Source organism: Propithecus coquereli, unplaced genomic scaffold (genome assembly GCF_000956105.1).
Source record: "Propithecus coquereli isolate 6110/MARCELLA unplaced genomic scaffold, Pcoq_1.0 Scaffold38, whole genome shotgun sequence".
In the NCBI taxonomy this organism is placed as follows: domain Eukaryota; kingdom Metazoa; phylum Chordata; class Mammalia; order Primates; family Indriidae; genus Propithecus; species Propithecus coquereli.
In genome coordinates, this window is record NW_012149507.1 from 4351704 (window position 1) to 4366828 (window position 15125).

The 15125-nt window shown below is 49.4% G+C and overlaps 1 protein-coding gene across 1 annotated transcript in view; it reads right to left on the bottom strand.

Moving 5' to 3' along the window:
* Window positions 1-15125, bottom strand: part of EMILIN2 (elastin microfibril interfacer 2) — a 51383-nt gene that overhangs the window by 9793 nt on the left and 26465 nt on the right. Inside the window, exon 4 of the mRNA XM_012652118.1 lies at window positions 9812-11734. Within this exon, the coding sequence (XP_012507572.1) occupies window positions 9812-11734 (1923 nt within the window). The remainder of the gene's footprint in view (window positions 1-9811; window positions 11735-15125) is intronic.

Consider the following 15125-nt stretch of genomic DNA (forward strand, 5'->3'; position numbering starts at 1 on the left):
TGCGGAGAGAATAAAGACATTTCCGGGACAGTAGAGAAGGCAGGTTCAAATTGAAAAGCCTCAAAGCAAGTCTAGGGAATAACCAGCCCAGATTAGATCAGGAAAAACAAGAATTCCAGGAGGGAGGTAACCCATTTTTTTAAAAATGGAATTGACAAATGATCTGGTATTTTTTATGGCGTAAAAAATTGTATTGAGAGGCTGTCGGAAGGTAGGAAGACTCCAAGATAGATACATAAAATCTAAGCAAATAGTAACAGGACACTACTACTGATTCAGAGAAAAGAGGAAAAGCAAGAGACCCACAGAAAGCTATTTAGCTCAGACTGCATCAGTGTTGAATATTGATTGTTGTAGGATACCTGTACCAGGGACTGGGAGGAGGGGAGCCAACAATGTCTAAGGCGATGAATCAATTTAGAAACAGAGGTGACCATCGAGGAAGAGAAACAGCTGGAAGAGTTGCCCGAGGCAGCCTCTGTGGCGTGAGAAGGGTGACGGGGAGGGAACGGTGGAGCTGGTTTTTCGTATAAGCTTCTCAGTGCTGTTTTGCTTATTTTTATAAAATTTAATTACAGAAGACACTCACTGAGGGCCTGTTTCTGCTCTTCCCCTGCAATCCTAGCACGCGTGATTCTGTCCCCGTCTTTCTTCCTGCCAGGCACACGCCTCTGCCTGGGCCCTCGCCCTGACCTCCCGCTCTCCCTGGACCTGCTCCCTCCAGCGTCACTCCGCTGTCCTCCCAGCCTCCCAGCCTCCCTGTCCTTCCTCCATGCGGCTCCTGCCTTTTACCCAAGTGCATGCGTCTCCATCCAAAACCTGGAAAAAAGAAATACTTTTCCTCAGTCTTACAACCCTCAATGAATTGTAATTGGCAAAGTACCTTTCAAATAGCAAAGTACAGTCTCCTCAAACGGGTCCTTATTTTCCTCCCTATCCCACCAAACCCTTCAAATCAGCCCCCTCGCTCTGAAATAAATCCGCCACCATTCTCCCAGCCGCCCCATCCAAAGTTTACTCTTCCTTCTCCTTTATCTCCCCCTCCCTCCCTCTCTCTCACATAGTTGTGGCTCAGGCCAGCTGAGTCTAATTTTGAAATATCCCTTGAATCCTTCATCCACACCTTTTCCAGAATGCTCTTTAGAAGGCATCCTAATTGTGTTACTTCCTGCCCCCAAATCTTCCATTGTTCTCCACGGCTCATAACATCAGATGGAATCTCCTCTGACATTCCGCGTCCCCGCCTCCTCGGCCGCTCTCAGCATCTGTGCTGGTGCCCAGCCCTCATCTGACCGCCCTGGCTTTGTGCCTTTGCTTTCGCTGTGCACAGCCCCCCGGACGGCCTCTTCTGGCACCCTCGCTGGGAGAAACAGCACCCAGCCCTGAAGCCGCAGTTAAAATACCACCTCCCCCACGAAGCCATCTCACGTCTGTCCAGCAGAGCTTGAGCCATCCTGCCCTGGATCAGGAACTGGCGGGGGCCTCTAGGGGCTCTCGCAACAGTTCACGTCTTTGCTCTCTGGCCGGACGATGAGTGCTTGAGGACAGCATCTGAATTATCTTCCAGGAACCCCCCAAGGCTTGGCACTGGGCCTGGCCCGATGCACTGAGCAACGTGTTGGGAGAATGGAAGAAGGCTGCGTGTATGAAGGGCACCGCGGGCCACGCCCTCATTCCTGCCAGCCATTAAACTGGGCACCCTAATGGTGCCAAAAATCCTACTGGGCCGGTTCTGGTACATCCAGGACGATGACAGTTCTCCATTTTATACCCATCACTCCCTCAACACCCAGACTTGTCACACCAAGTGAAAGGCACAGAAAAGGTGGACTTAAGGTACCGCTGGGGCCAAACATCCTCAGCAACTCCCCGGGCAGGCGCGCATGTGCTGCGGAGAGCCGGACGCCCCAGAACAGCCCGCCACGTCACAGCAAAGACAACAGAGAGAAGGCTGCGTTTGCTTTGGATCATGGCCCCCGGCCCCAGCCTCTCAGCACTCCGGCTCAGTCCCCAGCGTCGCGGGGGTTCCAGATGCACGCGTTTATCCCCAAGTCTGACGACGACTGGACGCCACCCTGCTCAGTCTGGACAGACGAGTCTCCGGCAGTTGACTGCTTTCCGAACCGAACATGTGTTTCCAATTCAGAGAACGGCCATTTGAAATGAATTCTTCAAGCGAGCCAAGGCCTGCTCCCCGTATGTCTGAACTCCCGAGGAATGGTGAGGACAGACCAGCCACAGGCCCCCGGCCCGCCCGCCGTCTGGGGCCTCGTGCCATCATGAGCAGGGCAGGCAGGGTCGTGGCCTCACTGTGGGTGACCCTGACACCCAGGTGTTAAAGGCCTCACTCTCTCCTCGAAAGCTCTTTTCAAAAGCCAATTTCAGTTTCACTAAAACAAAGACTTTCCTCAGAAAATCCCCAATAATCCATAAGGCCGATCTGCTAAAACCTGGTGTCCTGCAGCTGAGTTAACACCCTTGGTCCAGTTACAGGAGTCTGGGTTGCCCGCGACCAGGGACGCCTGCTGTCCTCCCACGGGAGCTGGCCCTGTACTGGCAGCCAGGTGGAGTCTGGTCACAGGACCAGAGGCTGTGGGGGGAGGCTGGCACTAGCTGTCAGGGGCTGAGGTTGAGGCCTGGCCGTGGGAAAGCCACTGAAACGTCCCTGTCTGCCTAGCGGGCTCCATCTGCAGTGCTCTCCTGTCACCCAGGCAGGTGATGGATGTGGGTGTGCCCCACGGGCTGTAAAACACGGACGCAACTCATCCATAGTCTGGGCGAGGTCAAACCTCATCTCCCTGGCATCCAAAGGGTACGCCTGCTGACCACTGAACCTAGGGAAGTATTTTAAAGATGCTGATCAAGATTGCAGATTTTTGGCTGGGCGCAGTGGCTCACGCCTGTAATCCTGGCTCTCTGGGAGGCCAAGGCGGGCGGATTGTTTGAGCTCAGGAGTTCGAGACCAGCCTGAGCAAGAGCGAGACCCCGTCTCTACTAAAAATAGAAAGAAATTAGCTGGACAACTAAAAATATATATAGAAAAAATTAGCCAGGTATGGTGGCACATGCTTGTAGTCCCAGCTACTCAGGAGGCTGAGGCACTAGGATCGCTTGAGCCCAGGAGTTTGAGGTTGCTGTGAGCTAGGCTGACGCCATGGCACTCTAGCCTGGGCAACAGAGTGAGACTCTGTCTCAAAAAAAATAAATAAAATAAAATAAAATGTGTATGGAAATGCAAAGGAGGACCTATGCTAACCGATTTTGAGACTTACCACGTTACTAAGCTGTTACTAAGCCGTAAGGAGAGACACGAAAACCAGCACAGAACGCAGTCTGCACAGGGGCCCAGCGCACACAGCTGGCCTTTTGTTGGTGCAGCGTCAAAGTCACTGGTTTGTTCTGTCTCCTCTTCCTGGTCCCCTTTCTTCCTGGGTACAGCCTGCCCTTGGTGGTGTGTCCTGCTACCTCTGGGTAGCCTTCCTTCCACTTCTGGGATCAGAACTGGGCTTTTTTGTTTTAACTCCAAATTTAATTACAAATTCCTGGGCCTCCCTTCATCCCTGCTGAGTGGGACTCTCCCGAGTGAGCCCAGGAGTTCTTGGTTTTTGTTAAAGGTCCCAGAGGGCTTTATGCCTGCAGCTACGGGAAAGCTCAGTGCTCAGAACGCTGCAGTTCTAAGTTCAAGGTTACGGTGGAGACAAGCAGCTGCTACTCACGCCCACCACAGAGCGCTGCAGAAACCAGATGCCCACAGGGTAAGAGGGTGTGAGCTGCCAGGAGCTCAGCATGGCCTGAACATGTGCAGTTATTTAGCCTTTACATATTTCTAAAACTCTAGGACCACGCTCTCTTGGGCCTAACCTGGCCCCAAACTCAGCTGATTGCAAGATGAGGGCCACAGCAGTCAGAATGCTGGTGTCCAGTGACACCCTGGCCAGGCTTTCTGGTGAAGTGCTCATTTGAATAGTCCAAGCTCTTTCGTTCTTGCGGCTTAACTTAAGCAACCTGATAACAATAAGATTCCTACATCTGTAACACCCTAAATGAAATGTGATGAGAAATGACCTGAGACATGAGCAGAAAGGGGCAGGAGAGGGGAAAAGGAGGTGACGCTGCTGTCCCTGCAACGTGTTGAGACCCGACTGCGGCATCCACGCGGGCGTCCCTTCCTGGAAGCACGATGTGGAGAAAGACATTTGCCTGGGCACGGCCACATCCCTCTGCCCACGCTTCCTTCCCGCCCCCAGCACCCACCTCCTGGCCCAGCTGGAAGAGGAACAGTAGGACGCGGGGCCCAGCCAAGCCTCAGCCTCTGCGCGTCGACGCCGCTTGGATCACAGGCCAGGGCGGTCCTGGGTCCCAGCCAGGAAGACACCTCTGATGGTCACCCACGCCTGGGAGGCCAGACCCCAGGGGCCAGGACACCCCCCTGATTGTGGGGATATCAGTGAGCGTCCACGTACAGCCGCACACTCAAGTGCGGGTGAAACCGGGCAACGGGGAAAAGGAAGAGGGTGCCGCTGAGATGCTGTGAAGGACGGACGCCTGCAAAAGTGGGAAGCGGGACCGCGTGCGTCCACGGGCAGGCCAGGTCCTGCGGCCTCACTGCACCGAGAGCAAAGGGCGTAGGAACCTCCTTTTCACCGGGAACCTAATTTGTTCGCAAGTGATGAGCTCCGGTCAACAAAAGTATTTGTACGTGAACTTGTGAATGCTGGGAGGAGAGATTTCTAGGCTTTTTACACTCAGTACCTGACCCCTAATTTAGAAAAGAAGAAAAAGAAGAGGAAAGAGGGAAAACACCATCTACAGCGCCCCTGCCCCTCTCGCTCTGCCGGTGCTGGATTTACAGGCTCTGTCGCTCTGAGGGTAGAGGCTCCTAGCAAGAGAAAGGGAGAAAGGTTCAGCCAGGAGCAGATTAAACACCCATTGCAGGGGACAGAGTTAAAATAATAGGTAATACTTATTGAGTGATTACCAACTGCCAGGCACTATACTTAGACGAGTGTTAATCCCCATACCAACTTCTTGAGGCAGGTATCATTATCTCATTTATTTATTTATTTATTTTGAGACAGAGTCTTGCTCTGTTGCCCGGGCTACAGTGCTGTGGCTTCAGCCTAGCTCACAGCAACCTCAAACTCCTGGGCTCAAGCAACTGTCCTGACTCAGCCTTCCCAGTGGCTGGGACTACAGGGGCACACCACCATGCCTGGATGATTGTTCTATTTTTAGTAGAGACGGGGTCTCGCTCTTGCTTAAGCTGGTCTCAAACTTCTGACCTCAAGTGATCCTCCTGCCTCAGCCTCCCAAAGTGCTAGGATTACAGGCATTAGCCACTGCACCAGCCCATTCATATTACTTCCAATTTACAGATGAAGAAATGGAGGCATTAGGTACAAAGATAACTTTCCCAAAGTCACAGAGCTAGCGTAGATGAGCTGGGTTTTCAAACCTGAGAAATAATCACTTCCTGGCCCAAAATCCTTCAATAGCTTCTCACGGTACTTAAAATCCAAATCCTTTATCACAGCCTCTAAAGCCCTGTCTGATCTGGTTCTAGCCTCTCTTTGACCTCATTGCCTATGTCCTCCTGCCTTGCTCATATGCTTGGCCAAACTGAAATTCTGAGTTTCTCAAAAGGGCAAACTCATTTCTGCCTCAGGACCTTTAAACATGCTGTTCCCTCTACCAGGACCATTTTCTCACATGGATCTCTGCAGAGCCTCGCCTTATTCGCATCTCTGTGCAAATGGCATCTCCACAGCAACCTTCCCTGACCCTTCACCTAAAATAGACCCCAGCCCCCCATTCTCTGTCGCCTTGCTGTTTTATGTTTGCTCACGGCACTAACAGCTAACTGAGATCAGGTCTTTATCTGTATGGCTGGACACAGTCTGCCTTCCCTGCTGGAGTGTAAGATCTGCGAGGGCGACAACCCCAGCTCTAAGACATGGCTTAGAGTAAATACCTATTGAATGAACGAATGTATGAATGCATGGGTTGGAGCGTATGGTCAGGAGAGGGGCATCACACCCACATGACCGAGCTGAAGGTGTGAAAGTAATAGCACGATACAGTGGTTCTTCGTCTTTTGGAAGTTAGGCACCCCTCCAAGTCCTAGATGAAATCTGTGGACCTTTTCTCTAAACAAATAATAATCAAACATCCCTTTAAACCCCAGGGATGAATATCTGTACTAATGGAAGGACTTGGTCTATCTGTCAGCTGAAGCCCCTTCTTCTAGCCCCGCCTGCCTCTGGGACACTTTAGCCCCCTCAGCAATGCTTCCAAAGAGCAAACAGGATCTGAGGATGGGCAATGAACCGAGCAGAAGCACCAGAGCGTGTATCCCTGACCCGGCAATGTGGTTAGTGGTCCAAACCTGTCACATCCTCACCCCGGAACCTTGTAGATATGAAGACCACCATTAATACCCCTTCCTTGCCCACACATACGAGCCACATCACCCTTCAAGAGCCAACCTGCTCTGACCAGTAGAACATGGCAGAAGTGATGCTACTCCAGCTCTGGGCCTAGCCTGTAGGAGGCCCAGCAGCTTCTGCTTCCCTTCATGAGCCAGTCGCCATAAGTCCAACCACTTGAGACCACCATGCTATGAGGAAGCCCAAGTAGCCACATGGCAAGAGAGGCCACATGGAGGAGCACTGAGGCACAGACATTTGAGTCTTCCTGGACCTTCTAGCCACCTGCAAGCTGAGTGGGAGACTCAAGCTGACACCACAGGGAGCAGAAGAACCGCTAAGCCAAGCCTTGCCTGAATTCCTGACCCACAGAATAACGGAAAATAATACATCTTTGATGTTTTAAACCACCGAGATTTGGGGTAAGTTGTTACACAGCAGTAAACAACTGATCCATTCACACCAAGTCCTCACCAGTAATACCTTCCCCTCCTGCTTTCTGAATCCTACCCATCCCTCAAATCATCAGATCCAGTAACACCTCCTTCTGCAAGTTTCTCCCATCATCTCCCCTCATTCCTCACCCTTCCAGCCTCTGAACACTGCTCAGTAAACACTCACTCAACCTGGAGGGCTCGGGCTCTCTCCCCTGAGAAGCCCTCCCTGTCTTCCTCAGTGGCCTGGGTGCTTCTCCGCGTGCCCAGTGCGGCTCATGCATGCCCCATTCCCGTGGCCACCTCTGTCTGCTTGTTTCCCCACCAGACTGTCATTTCATCCACATACCCCACACACAGCCATTGTCTACCACATACCAGAGGCCCAGTAAGATCTTAGGAACTGGAAGTATAAACCCCTGTGCCCCTCACTGGGCTTCCACAAACAATCTCATCCATTCTCTCTGCAGACCTGGGTGTCTCTTTCCCACTGGGACTGAAAATGCTTTGAGGGTTAGGCTCATGTGTACTCTTCTCCATGCCCTGCACACAGTCCGGCACACAGCAGGTGCTCAATAAGTGTTCTGTTGACTTAACTGATGGACGTGTGACTTTCATCGTGATCTTAGCTCCAGGTTCACCCAGGGACCTCTGATACTCAGGTTCCCTCGCCCAGACCTGGATGCTGTACAAGGACGCGTGAGGACCTCTGGTTTATTTCTGGATCTTTCAATCAGTGAAATTCTCGAAAGTCCATGCTGTCTACAGTCACAACAATGCGTTCAGTCCAAAAGGATAATGTTCTGGAAGCCACATTCTCTTTAAAGACATTCACCTCCAGCTCCTACTGCGACAAACAGGAAAGCGTGTACAAGGCTTCCCACGCTGCCAGATAGTTGCAAATCAACTGGAAATATCTGGTTCAATCTGTCATTATAAATCACAGCCCAGACAGCATTGTCGCCACAAGCAATAAATCATTCTATGAACACACACAGAGGCTTGTGACCTCTACTCGACATTCCAGAGATACAGGAGCTGAGTGGGCCTGGGGAGGAAGGGGCGGGTTATAAATAGTGTGGCGCAGCAGGCTGACGCTGGTCCTGTTCGGCCTGGGTGACTCCTTATCCACAAGATAAGCACAGGGCTCTGGGGACCCTCCCCACACCTCCTGAGGCGCCAGGACCAGCCCAGGCTCTCCTCAGCCAGTCTGGGACTCCTCTGCCTCCCATGTTGTAACCTTCCCTCCTCGGGCTTCACGTCTCAGCTGGGACCCGACGTAACATCCCACAGGCTCACGGAGGCTGTGAAGTCTCAGCCCAGAGCTGAAAGTCCAGACGGCAAGGACAGGAGGAAAGACAGCAAGGACAGGGGAGGTCAGGAAACAGGTTCCTTGTGAGCACAAGGCTGGTCCTCCGCAAGTGCCTGTGGACCAGGTAAGTCTGCGTTCAGCTCTGGGAGACACGAAGGAGTCGAGGGCTGCACTGGAAGACCACGGTTCTTGGATGCAGCCCAGCCTGGGTTCTAATCCTGCCTCCACCACTTAACACTGTGCGACTCTGGACGCACTTTCCCTCTGGAGAACAGCACGCCCTCTCTGTGAGGTTGTGGTGGGGCTGATACGCTGCGTCCCTGAAGCGACTATCCAGGCCGGTCTAGAAAGTGCTAAGTGCACGTGATCTCCCTCTTCGCTCCTTTCACCCGTGTCCAATCAGAGAAGGCTGCTCGTTATTGGGGCCATCTCAAAGTGAGAACCCAGGTGCAAGAGAAGCTCTGTCCTTCAGGGACTATGTGGTTAGCCCTGAAGGAACAAAAAAAAATTAACTCTATCGCATATATTACTCAAAACTATAAAGGGACCATTCATTCACTCAACAAACATCTGTTGAGAGTCTGAACCGTAGCAAGCAATGCTCTCAGCACTACTGATGAGCTTCCTGGATCCAGGCACCGCAGGGCTTTAGACAGTTCCCACTTTCATCCACAGTCCTGTGTCTCTGGCAATGAATATGACAACGTCCTGTCCACCATCACCTAAGCCCTGGATTTGAGGGAATGAGAGGTGGCCCAAAGATGGTAACGACAAAGATTATATGACACAAACAGAAAGTGATGCTTGTAGAGAGGTGAACAGATTAGGAGACTCCCCCAGGTAGAATACCAGACAGCAACACACACCAGCGCCCCAAGTTGTTATGCCAAGAATCTGACCGCAACTCTCAGCTCACCGACACGATCGTACGGATCACATTCTGCCATCTGCAGTGAAGAACCAGTTTTCCTTTTTTATTTCCGATTTGTTGTGGACTCATACTTTTCTAAAATACACAGATCGGCCGGGCGCAGTGGCTCACGCCTGTAATCCTAGCACTCTGGGAGGCAGAGGCGGGCGGATTGTTTGAGCTCAGGAGTTTGAGACCAGCCTGAGCAAGAGCGAGACCCCATCTCTACTACAAAAAAAAATAGAAAGAAATTAGCTGGACAGCTAAAAATATATATAGAAAAAATTAGCTGGGCATGGTGGCACATGCCTGTAGTCTCACCTACTGGGGAGGCTGAGGCAGAAGGATCGCTTGCACCCAGGAGTTTGAGGTTGCTTTGAGCTAGGCTGATGCCACGGCACTCACTCTAGCCCGGGCAACACAGTGAGACTCTGTCTCAAAAAAAAATAAAATAAAAAAATAAAAAATAAATAAAATACACGGATCACATGCTTGAATGCCACAGTGATGTCCAATTATTTAAAAAGTTCCAGATACATACTCTCAGTGTTAGTATTTATCTCACTACTACCCAGCACCCAGTGAGTCACAAACCGGCACCCATCTATGGACCGCACTTTGGGTAGCACTGATGGAATTTAGTTAATTCCACAAACTGTCCAAAATCTAGTATAACACTGTCACAGGCTGCAAATAAATACAAGAAATGGAATCGTAAGTTTCAACTTACTTGCTGATGGTTGAAATTTGACCAGATCTTGCAAATCAGTAGAAATCTGAAAAACGTGGCTATAGAACTGCTGGACGGAATTCTTCAGGCCAGAAATGTCTCTGGAGTGCGCCCTGAGCGTCCCGTTCAGCTGCCGGACACAGGTCCACAGGCTGCTGACGTGCCTGGTGAGTCCCTCCTTGATCCTCTGAAGACTTCCTGAGATGGCGTCCAGTTTGCTGCAGGTTTGCTCCACGTGAGACACCCTGCCCTCCACCATGGAGATGTCCCTTTGGGCCCCGTGCATGTTTTCCTTGCATGTGTCCAGCTCAGAGAGGACCTGGCTCTGGAAGCTGTGCCACCTCTCCTCCAGCCGGCCGCAGCAATGAGCCACCAGGTCCTGGGGGGTTGCGGGGGTCTCCACTGTCCTTTCTTGCTCACCCACCTTCGTGAACCCCCCCACTCCAGCGTTTTTACCTGCCCTGCAATTGCTCATTTCATTCTGAAGGTAAGTCACATTGTTTTCTGTGTGGTTTAGTTGAGAATAAAGAAAACTAAAGCCCTGTTGAAGTTTCTGGATGCTCCGTTCGGTTTCTTGAAACTTCCTATGCATCGTGTCATTTAGAGATTTCCAAAGGCGCCAGCTGTCATGCGCTGTATGGCCTTCCCCATTTGGCAAAGCACCTTCTCTCCCGTGAGGCTCTGCCTGGAAGTTCCGCAGGCACATACCCTCAACAACTTGAACTTTGTCCTTCAGGCGGTTTAATTCCATCACGACCTGTTCATTCCCTGACCCCGACACGCCTGGCAGGGCTGACCCGTGGGGGATGAATCCCGCGTCCGTGTCATTGGCCACCCGTAAGAGAACGCTCCCCAGACGGTCTTCCAGTGACTGTATTTTCTGATCGACAAGTTGCTTCAAGTCCTCCACCTCCCCATTAATGGTCCCCCGAAGGGTTTCCTCGATGTAGAAGCAGTGTTCTTCCGCGTTCTTCTCTGTCACATTGATCCTTGCATCTAGTTCATTCCATCTGGCGTCAAAGTCCACGTCTGGCTCTGGAACTGTGAGGCGGTCAAACTCGTTGTCCAGCCGTCCATTCAGCATCCTGGTGGCTTCGGCGACTCTCTCAATTTTCTGGTCTAGCGTCTTGATCTGTTGACCGAAGTCACCATTCTTTTTGCTGTCACAGCAGTCTGGCTGCGCTGAAGGCTCCTGTATCCGGGCTCGAAGGTCGTTCATCTCTTTTCTCAGGCTCGTCTCCTTCTCCCCGATCAGCTCTATGACTCCCAAGTAGCTGCTGCCGTAGTCGTCACACTGCTGCTGGAGGCCGAGCAGCTTGTACTCGCACGAGTTCTTCAGGTCGGCCAGCTTCCTGTCCATGCCCTCCATGAGCTCCTCCCGCAGGGCGTCGATCTTACTGTCCACATAGGCCTGGTAGAGTTCGTTGGTGGTCATGGTCACGGTGGGGCCCTGCGCAGCCTCCTGGAGCTGCCTGAGCTGCCCCTCGTAACCCTTCACTTTCCCGTCCAGCTCTTCCAGCTTGTCGCTCTTGGTCTTCAGAGTATCTTTGACTTCAGCCAATTCGGACTTGATGTCCTTCATGCCAGATTCTTTACCGTGAAGGCCGCCGGGACGCTGGACCGTTTCTGTGTCTCCACCGGCAGCCACATCAGGCTGGGGGTGCCGGCTGCCAAACCACGATGGCTGAGTTTTACTGGCATCGTCCTGAGTGGCATGTTTGAGGTTTTCATTCACTCCAGCAAGGGAGGACTGGAGGTCAAGAACTGTCCTTGTGAGTCGGAGAACCTTCTCCTCAAGCACCTGGATTTTCTTTTCCTGAAGTTCTTGGGGCCCCTGTTTTGGATCTACCACCTGGGTTGGTTCTGTTGCAGTTGGGGACAAAGTCTTCCTGGGCTCTGAGACTTGGCTTGGTTCGTTATTATCTGTAATAAAGAAAAAGTTGGACGTGACTTAACATTTTCCACCTTTACCCGGTTTCTGCAAAGACAATAAACGGGGTACCTACAGAATACACTTAAAACTTCACCTCCAGCCATCTATCTAACTGTAGGTAATTACTGTGGTAGTGGAAAACAATATGGGCTTTAGGGTTAACTAGACCCCTCCTGGCATGCTGGCTCTGCTATTTACTGTTAGCCCTCGAGCAAGTTCATTAACATCCATGAGCAATAATCCCCTCATCTATAAAGTGGAGGTACAGTCTCTCCTAGAGCTGTTAAAATAATATATACATTACCAGGTGCGATGGCTCAGGCCTGTAATCCTAGCACTCTGGGAGGCTGAGGCAGGAGGGTCGCTTGAGGTCAGGAATTCGAGACCAGCCTGAGCAAGAGCAAGACCCCACCTCTACTAAAAACAGAAAAAATTAGAGGATCTGGTGACATGCCTGTAGTCTCAGCGACCTGGAAGGCTGAAGTAGAAGGATCACTTGAGCCCAGGAGTTTGAGGTTGCAGTGAGCTGTGATGATGCCACTGCATTCTAGCTAGATAGAGCAAGACTGTCTCCAAAAAAAAAAAAAAGCACATAGCACCTAACAGATAACCAGTGGTCCCTTTCACCCTAAAGGGAAATATTCATCATCTACTTTATTGTATGAACACTTCATTCCCACATTAGTGAACTGCAGCCACACCCCAAGGGTTGACTACATGGTGTAAAACCACAAGAAGCCACTTTAGCGAGATCCACCCATTAGCTGTTGGATGATGATATCATACGATATCACATCTTCTGAAGTTGTCCTCAAAGCAAGCCTGAATGTTTTATCTTTTACTTTTATTAGCATCCCTATGCTAAAAGAGTCTCTTAGACATTGTTTAGCCCTGTTATGCAGTTAGGGAACTGCAAAGCAACAGAGAAATAAAGCAACTACTCTATTAGTGTTTCCTAACAGTAGAGCCATCTGGCCATATATAGTAAGATTCACTAAGTCCAAGAATGCAAACATTGAAAGTCGGCCGGTTGTGGCACATGCCTATAGCTCCAACTACTTGGGAGGATCACTTGAGCCCAGGAGTTCAAGGCCAGTCTGGGGTTCGACACTTAAAAATAAAGAAGGGCTGGGCGTGGTGGCTCACGCCTGTAATCCTAGCACTCTGGGAGGCTGAGGCGGGTGGATTGTTTGAGCTCAGGAGTTCAAGACCAGCCTGAGCAAGAGTGAGACCCTGTCTCTACTAAAAAAATCGAAAGAAATTAGCTGGACAACTAAAAATATATACATATAAAAATTAGCCGGGCATGGTGGCACATGCTTGTAGTCCCAGCTACTCGGGAGGCTGAGGCAGGAGGATCGCTTGAGCCCAGGAGTTGGAGGTTGCTGTGAGCTAGGCTGACTCTACGGCACTCACTCTAGCCCAAACAACAGAGTGAGACTCTGTCTCAAAACAATAAATAAATAAATAAAGAAGAAGAATGCAAACATTGAATTTTGAATAATCCTATTTTGAGAAAATATTCCCAAGGAAACACTCCAAAAGAAGAAAAATTATTATAACAATGATGATAAATCACAAAATGAAAATAAATTGATAGATACAGAGACAGATAAACAAAAGGAGACTATCAAAACCCGCGGCAATAGGAGGATAAGAAACAAACTATGCCCCTAAATGCAGGAGGGCGAGGAATGCTGGAGAGGATTAATGTGGACAAGCCTGGTGACTACAGTGACATATATCATGCAAAGCAGAAAAAGTCAAACACAACATAAATTACAATTAAATGAAACATATTAACGTACTACACTGAAAAACACTGGAAGTTAATTTAGAATGTTGTAGATATTTGCATTTAATGGTCATTGTTTTTTCTTCCTCTAAACTTTTGCACAAGATCCTAACAGCAGCTATTATTAACTAAAATTAAGTTAGTGGGCCGGGCGCGGTGGCTCACGCCTGTAATCCTAGCACTCTGGGAGGCAGAGGCGGGTGGATTGTTTGAGCTCAGGAGTTCAAGACCAGCCTGAGCAAGAGTGAGACCCTGTCTCTACTAAAAAAATCGAAAGAAATTAGCTGGACAACTAAAAATATATAGAGAAAAAATTAGCCGGGCATGGTGGCGCATGCCTATAGTCCCAGCTACTCGGGAGGCTGAGGCAGAAGGATAGCTCGAGCCCAGGAGTCTGAGGTTGCTGTGAGCTAGGCTGAGGCCATGGCACTCACTCTAGCCAGGGCAACAAAGTGAGACTCTGTTTCAAAAAAAATTAAGTTAGTGGTAAAACCAAGACTGAAATTCAGATGTCCAAACTCCCAAGCATCTTTTTTCCTGAAGAGAACTATAAAGAACACCTTATTTTCCATACTGGAAAATTTTACTCTCTCTCTCAAGACACTAAAAGAAGAAAACAAATTATTGAATCATACGCAACTGAAATGCTATTCTGGGCAAAGGAAATGAAAACAAAAGGCAGGAGAATGGGGTGGGGGGGATCAAGAATATAAGGAAATGCTTCTCCCAAATACCACTGGTGACTGTGCAAATTGCTACAACTTTTTCCAAGGATAATTTGGAAATATGTATCAAAATACTCAGAATCCTTTTAATGATGCAATTACACTTCTAGAAATTTAATCTAGTAAACAATCAGGGATGAGTGCAAAAATTTAACAGGAAAAGATGCTTATTCAAATATTATCTATAACAGCAAAAAATTACAAACAACCTAAGTGATCAAAAATTGGGTTCAAACAATCACATTTTCTGAAGCCATTAAGTGATATTGTAGAATATGTAATGACATGGAAGGTTGTTCATTATAGATTAAGTAAAAAGTTCCAAAAATAGTATGTTCTTTATAATGATAGTGGATTGAGAATAAGCATTCCTTTCCCTCCCTCCTAAAATCCCACTAAAATGGGGGGAAAAAAGGAGGGAGATCACGAAACACGCCCAAGTCACACATAAAAAAAATCGGAAATCAGAATGGCTTTGGACTTCTTAACAGCAGTATTGGAAGCTAGAGGAAAACTGAACAATGTTTTCAAAAATCTGAAGGAAATAATTGCCAACCTAGAATTCTGAAGCTAGAATAAAAATATTTTCAGATTATAGAGTATCAAAGAGTTTACTTCCTTGCAGTCTTCACTTGAAGCTATTGGAAGATGTGCTCAAGAGAAACAAGAGAATAAACCCGGACAGAATGAGCAGCAGACACAGGAAACAGGGACTCCAGGAGAAGGCAAGTTAAGGTCCCAGGTGATGAAAGAAAAAGAGGATGGCCAGTCCAGGTGGGGCAAGTGAGAAGGTTTAGGGGGATTTCTTCAAGAAGATGAAACTGCTGTGTCTGGACATAAGGAGGGGGATATTTAAGTAAC